The 7,130-nt window shown below is 30.3% G+C and overlaps 2 protein-coding genes across 3 annotated transcripts; one reads left to right on the top strand and one right to left on the bottom strand.

Annotated features, from left to right (window-relative positions):
- The first annotated feature begins 272 nt into the window (after positions 1-272).
- On the top strand, positions 273-3,111 carry LOC130676246 (eukaryotic translation initiation factor 4B). The gene is made up of 8 exons (XM_057482365.1): positions 273-424; positions 663-779; positions 902-1,744; positions 1,827-2,091; positions 2,198-2,367; positions 2,437-2,542; positions 2,616-2,685; positions 2,774-3,111. The coding sequence occupies exons 1-8, from the start codon at positions 415-417 to the stop codon at positions 2,840-2,842; spliced, it is 1,650 nt and encodes a 549-aa protein (XP_057338348.1). The 5' UTR covers positions 273-414; the 3' UTR covers positions 2,843-3,111.
- Positions 3,112-3,552: 441 nt separating this feature from the next.
- LOC130676243 (exocyst complex component 6) lies at positions 3,553-6,812 on the bottom strand. Of its 2 annotated transcripts, none has more exons than XM_057482359.1 (6): positions 6,653-6,812; positions 6,046-6,211; positions 4,352-5,968; positions 4,141-4,282; positions 3,851-4,037; positions 3,553-3,756 (listed from the first exon to the last, which is right to left on the bottom strand). In XM_057482359.1, exons 1-6 carry the CDS (start codon positions 6,718-6,720, stop codon positions 3,633-3,635), a joined length of 2,304 nt encoding a protein of 767 aa, XP_057338342.1. In that variant the 5' UTR covers positions 6,721-6,812; the 3' UTR covers positions 3,553-3,632. The 2 variants fall into 2 exon arrangements, with proteins under 2 accessions (XP_057338342.1, XP_057338341.1); XM_057482358.1 differs by lacking the exon at positions 6,653-6,812 and adding an exon at positions 6,321-6,498.
- Between the last annotated feature and the right edge of the window lie 318 nt (positions 6,813-7,130).

The raw sequence follows: 7,130 nt of genomic DNA, 5'->3' as shown, positions 1-7,130 counted from the left end.
GTTCTATATTATCGATATAGTTTTGTCAATACATTATAAATTGAATATTATTTATTAATTTTTATACCACTTGATTTTCTTTGTTGGCTTAACCCTTTGTTAATTTTATTATTAATTAATTAATAAGTTTGAATTTTTTAAATTAATGATACTGATCTCTAGTTATTTTAATGACAGCCAATCAAATTCTCGGATTGATTACACGTTTCAAATAGTAACTCTAAAAACTGTAGCCAACTTCTCAATAAATAATAAACTACAGTATCAACAAATAGACAAACGTGATATAGGAAGTTTTATTTTTCATAATAATTGTATTTCATGTAGTGAATTTTTATTGCCGTGCATTTCATGCCTTACGGATCAAGAAGTTAATCGTGCACACTGCGGATTTTGCACGTTTAAAAAATAATTATGTCTTCACGTAAGTTGTTAATAAGTTAAAGTTATTTTTTTTTTTTAATAATTATAATAATTATACTTGATTATTATTTATAAACAGTACAATGTTTACTTTTTTATTTCGTGTTACACATAACCAAATATATTGACAAAAGTTAACATGCGTTATGTACGCCTCATTTTTATAAAATATTTTATTGCAATATTGATGATATTCATTGAATTATAGTGATTATTGGTGTATTTATATTGATTTATAGGTAAGAAAGGTAAAAAAACCAAGGGACAAACTCTTGCATTGACAGAGTTTTTGGGAGGAGCTCCGACAGTCCCAATCAAGTCAACTAACTGGGCTGATGATGTTGAAGATGAACATGGTAAATATGTTAACATTATTATTTATATATTGATTGTTATTTTTTAAATTAAAATTTATCAATTAATTTATCAGTTTTAAAGGTCTAGAATTAAAAAAACGTTTATTTTTCTCTGAAAATAGATTTGGGGTCTTATATGTCAAGAAGCAATAAAGAGCCGGTTGTTTTACCAACGGCTCCCCGTGCAGCTCGTGGACCAGGTGTTGATGAAGAAAACATCCCGACGAATCCACCTTATGTTGCTTATATTTCAAACTTACCTTACGATGTAATTGAACAAGATCTTGCTGATTTCTTTGAGGGCATGGAGGTGTCCAATATGCGTCTTCCCAAAGATTCAACAAAATTACGAGGGTACGGTTATGTTGAATTTGCTGATCGTCAAAGTCTTATTGACGCTCTTTCAATGAGCAACACAATGATTAAAACACGACGTGTGAGAATTGAGGTGTCCAATAGTAGCAATGAGGAGCGTCGAAGTGGTGGACGTATGGGAATGGGTCGTGATAATCGTCGTGATGGTTATGATGATCCTGAACGAACGTCTGGAGACTGGCGTAGTAAACCACGAGAGGAACCATCAGGTGGAGATGATCGTTTCCGTAGTCGTGGATTTGATAATCGTGAACGACGAGAAGAGCGTGAAATAGATAATAAACCTGGTGGTTGGCGAGAGGGTGATCGTAGTGGTCCAGCTTTTAGCGAGAGACGCGGTTATGAGGATAGACGAGGTGGTGGATTTAAAGATGATGAACGTGGCGGATCATCGTTTGGTGATAAGCGCGGATTTCGCGATGATGATAAACGTGGATATAGAGAAGGGGAAGGTCGACGTGGGTACCGAGATGATGAAGGCCGTCGTGGTGGATTCAGAGATGATGAAAAAGAACGTGATTGGTCACGAGATCAAGCACCTAGTACTTGGCGCTCTGAACAATCTTCTAGGCCTGTCGCTGAAAATCCTCGTGAGTTATATTTTAAGATTTTAAATTGTCTTTTTTTTTTTTTTTATCTATTGAATTATTAATTTTTTAATTAATATTTTAGCATCAGCTGAACCACGTACAAGGCCAAAATTGAACTTGCAACCACGTACTAAACCAATAGAACCTATTGCCGTGGCAGAAGAATTAAAAGTAGAGGAAGAAGTAGAAGCAGTCAAAGAATCTGCAGCTGCTCCAGCGCCAGCACCAGTACCATCAGTTAATATTTTCGGAGCTGCTAAACCCGTTGATACCACTGCTAGAGAACGTGAGATTGAAGAACGTCTTGCTAAAGCTTCAGCTGAAAAAGCAAACAAGTCTGATGATGGGTAAACACATTTTTTTTAATCAATGCCTCTTTGTTATGCTGATGTAACCTTATCAGTTGTTTTTGAAAACATTATTGATGATGACGTAATATTTATTTAATTGTAGGGAGAATAGAGAAAATAAAGCAGCTTGGTCAAAGCGTAATGGAGAAGGTCGCGTTGAACGTGAAAAAGAAAAACCCCGATCTGCATGGCGCTCAGATCAAGATTCTCACAGAGGAAGGCAAATGGACAGACGTCAAGATCCTCCTCGTGGAAATGCTTCCGGACGCTATGGTTAGAATTTTTTAAATTTAATTAATTTAGTTGTTGAATTAAATTCAAAATAATATTTTATTTTTGAAGAACATCGCGGTGACTCTCAAGGAGATTCAAAGGGTCCATCCAGTATACGATCTGGAAATTATCGTGGTGATGGCAAATCCAGTGACTCTCGTCGTCACCCTGAAAAGTAAAACTTTTAGTCAAATAATATTTAACTGTTTATTTTTTTTCCCAACTAATAATTGTTATCAACTATTCAGAGAACGTAGGTCCAAGGATAGAGAGGATAACGTTCCGCCAATGCCAAAAGCCACTGATGAAGAAACTCCCGTAAGTTATTCAAAATTATGATATTTTTTTCCTAAGTTTGAAAAAATAAATTTTTATCTAATATATAAAAAAACAATTATTATTTCAGAACTTTGTGGCTTCCAATAAATATTCCATGCTACCAGAAGACGTGGACACTGACAATATTGATAATTAGTTTTGCTCATTCATGATTAATTTAAATTGTGCCACAATGATCATGATTACTAAATCATTTAAATCAACAATAATTTGTTTTATCTGCATTGATGAATTTATAATATATATAAACAGCGCACGTTTGCGACTGAACGCGTGAACTATTTTTTTTTCTTTGATTAATACACTTCACATTTTATAATTCGCCTATTTTACAATTTATGTTATTGATTAATATTATGTGTACCTATTCATCAATTTAATCATATAAAGTGATCGTCGATTGTTTATTGGTAATAATTTATAATAAAAAAGTAAAAAAATACAAAAAATAATAAAATAAAGAAAATATAAAACATCAATTAAAACAAAAAATATGTCAACCAAAAGCCTAAAATACTTTGGGGAAATTTAATTCTTTAACTAATAAATAGTTTCTTTAAATGTATTGTACAATATGATATACATATAAATGTAATATAACCAATATTAAACAAATACACAATTTAAAATCTTCAACACGCGAAAATAGTAGGGAAAAAAGTCAGTTTTCGTCGCTCTAAACCCAAATATTGAGTTTTATATAAAAATATTTAATTAATTATTAAAACTTTTTTCTTTTAAATACGAAAAATACTCAATTTTTTTGCGTTAATTTGTATAGAAAAAATAAAATCCAAGATTAATTGCTTTGACGAAAAAAATAAAATAATTAGACCAACCACTTGATAGTATGAAAGAATATAGTTTATAATATCTACAAATTCGTTGCTTAACATAAATAATTTAAATTATAAATAATATATTTATTACTGTGAAGTTGTTTGAGCTAATTGACGCAATTGCTTGAGAACTGTTTCCATCAATTTCTTCTTATCTCTTTCGCTCTTTTTTAATACAGAAAATACAGTTTTTTTATCTGACTCACGTAATCTAAATAATAAAAAAAAATCAATTTATTAGTATGTGTTAATTTTTTATTGGATTTTGGCTAGTTAATGATAAATCATTATAAACAAGAACTTACTTTTCTAATAACAAAACTGCCATGTTTGGTGTTACTAAATTGTATTTACTCGATTCATGACCATAATCATGAAAGTATGTAGGCCAGTCCCATGTCATAAATAGATCCAATAGTTGTCGTAATTGTGCAAAATATTGTAGCAATATACCTTCTGGTAATCCTACAACTGGTTCAGATGCGGCAAATTCTAAAGAAAAAAATCAAAAAGTAATATATTTTCTGTTTTTTTTTTTTTCAATAGAATTTCAAACTTGTTTAAGTTTAATAAATTATTTCCACGTTATAATTACGTTCACATTGAATCGTATCCAAGTTAACTTGTTGAAGAGCTCCCATTGATATTTGTTTAACATCATCACTGATTAAAATATTTAAAATAGCTTCAGCGATATGACGACATGCTGATTTGCATGCAACTTGTGCAACTTCAGCCTAAAAATAATATTAAATATTGAAGTATATAAGTAAGAAAAAACTTATTAAAACTTATTATTGACTTACTGGCAAGTTTGTAAAGCACGTAAAAGTGCTTTGTAAAAATGCTATTAGATCTGTGATAAATCCTGAAGCATGTCCTTGAGGTTCTGCTAAAATCCAATCATAATTTTCCAATTCTAAAAATTCATCAAGTTTCCTTTCTAGTTTATCACAAATTTGTTTTTCAGCATCATCTCTGGCAACTCGAAACATGGCTGATTTAACTCCACCGCAGCTAAGCTGTCCATCATGAGGTGTACCTGTGATATTCGAGACAAATTCCTCGAGGTACTTTGTGGAAGACTCAAGATATCCTGTATTAATAATAATCTGTACAACTTGAAGAAGTGCTAAAGATGGTTTACGAAATAATGAAGATAGACAACCGCTGAATGTTCGTGTTAACAAAAGATTTGTTGATTTAGTAATCATTTCATCAATTTCAGTCTGAGTTAAATTTAAATCTTCAGAAAATTTTAAACAAGCATAAATAAATTCTTTAACTTGATGATAAACTTTTGGTACCATCATAGAAAAAGGAAATTTTTTAGGAAATCTTGCTTTTTCTAATTCTGGATCGTGATAAGGAAATGATTCCAATATTTGATTATACTCTTCTTGGGATGAAACTTGAATCGGTAAAAAATTATCTTCATCTAAAATATCACGGAATAATTGAACCCAATGTTGCATTAATACTTCATTATAGTGAACTCTAATTTCTTGCAATAAATCCCACAGTTGACCAACAGGATATCCATAATTTCTCAGTGTCGTATTAAATAACATAATAAGATTTTTTATTTTTAATATAAGTGTAGCATCAGTACAGTAAGCTGAATGAGTTCGTAAAGCATTAACTATTTTGGACAATGCCATAGCCCATAATTCTTCTAAATATAAACGAGTTGTCAGTCCGTTTCCTGTATTCAATATATGATCTTCAACAACGAAAAATCCAACAATACCGTGTAAATAAGTTTGATAACCAATGATACTTTCGTGCATATTAATTGGTGGTTGTAATACTAATCGTGCTTGCTGATGCCTCTGCTGTTGATAATAACTCTTAAATGTATCACCTTCACGTAATACCGTATAAATATGCATACAACGATAAACAGGACTAAAGTCCATCAAGTCTTGTGCACTTAATTCTTCTTCACCTTCATTTATTGGCGTTGAACTCTGTTGAATTTTTTTCTTTTTTTTACCAATTATTTCAGACTCATTTATAAGTTGTTCAGCGCTATGTCTCATTGCTACTTCACCTATTTTAGGTGAATATTTTCTTATATTTTCTAAGAAAAATCTCAAGTCAGACATGGAAGCATCTTTTATATTTTCTCGTAATAAAGGTATTTGTTCAGTAATCTGCGATGAAAAACGATAATTTTTAACTTTAGGTAAATCAAAAGTTTCAAGATGCTCTAGTGTTTTTAAAGCTGGATAATATCGTTTGTCTTTTAATTGACGTTGAAGTTTTGCATAAGCAGCAAGTACTGGTAAGCATGTTGTCAAACTGTCAATTGCTGCTGCAATATTACTTTCAACTTTTCTAGCTTTTACTAATTCTTCACCTTTCTCAAGTACTTGTGTCGTTGAGGCACTTATTCTTTTATCTAAATCCAATATTTCCGTCTAAAAATATTAATTTTAAATGAATAAACATTTACATCTGTCAAGATAAATATTAAAAAAATAATAAATCAACAAACATTTAATTGCTGTGCTAGAGATCTAACTTGTAAAAGTTCTCGAATAGAATCAATAAATCCTTGATAATGATGATTACACATTCGTTCAATTTCTTTATCATGACTTTTTATTCTCTCGTCCAATTTTTCCATAAACTTTTGATGTTCGTGTCCATCATAAATCGCTCTGAAACATTAACAAAAAATAAATAAATAAATTAATGTTTCAAATTGAATCTAAAAAAAAAAAAAAAGATATATATATATTTAGAGTTTAAAAAATAAAAAATTGCTACCTTATAACTAAACCTACACTACTAGTATCATTTGATTCTATTTCAATTAACAAATGCTCATATTTAGGAGCTGATGTTGATAAAACACTTGGTCTCTGTGATACTTTTGACATAATAATTATATTGCTTCTAGATAACTACTGACAACCCGGCTTCATTTAGTCTGTATACATTCACCCTCATTTTCAACCCTTTTATTGCGCAATTGCAATAAACATGCGTACAAGGGTGAATTACACCCCCGCGTATTTTACAAATATTAAACGACAAGATTTTTGAATTAACCTGAATTTATTTTATAAAATATATTATTATTTTTAAAAAATACATACCTAAATGTTGGACCTAAATAATCATCAATACCTTCAATTTCTTGGATTAAAATATCATGATTTTGCATTTTGAATGCCGTTCATTAAATCGACTAAATAATATAAATTTTTTACAAATCATACATGGACAATCACTTTACATTTATTAGAATGAGATAAACAACACCCTCAATTATAAAGGCTTGTTTACAATAAATCATCGCCATGACCTGGAAGTAGCAGACATCCGACAAAAATAAAGTTTAACTAGGGATATCATAGGAAAAAATAAAGTTACCAGAAATTTGAATGCAGGATGATGTATAGTTTTAATTAATTTAGAAGTGCATAGTTTTTAGATATTATTTTTTTTAACTAGAAATTTGTTATAATCAAAAATAATTTTGGAATACTCTCTTGGAGTTGTTAATTATCTCAATACTACAAAATCTGGTAGTCTTGACTATTTTGTTAATATTTAAATGTGCCCCTTTTTTTT

Source organism: Microplitis mediator, chromosome 10, assembly GCF_029852145.1.
Source record: "Microplitis mediator isolate UGA2020A chromosome 10, iyMicMedi2.1, whole genome shotgun sequence".
NCBI lineage: Eukaryota > Metazoa > Arthropoda > Insecta > Hymenoptera > Braconidae > Microplitis > Microplitis mediator.
The sequence above is the reverse complement of the archived record's forward strand: the minus strand, read 5'-3'. Positions and strand labels throughout refer to the sequence as shown.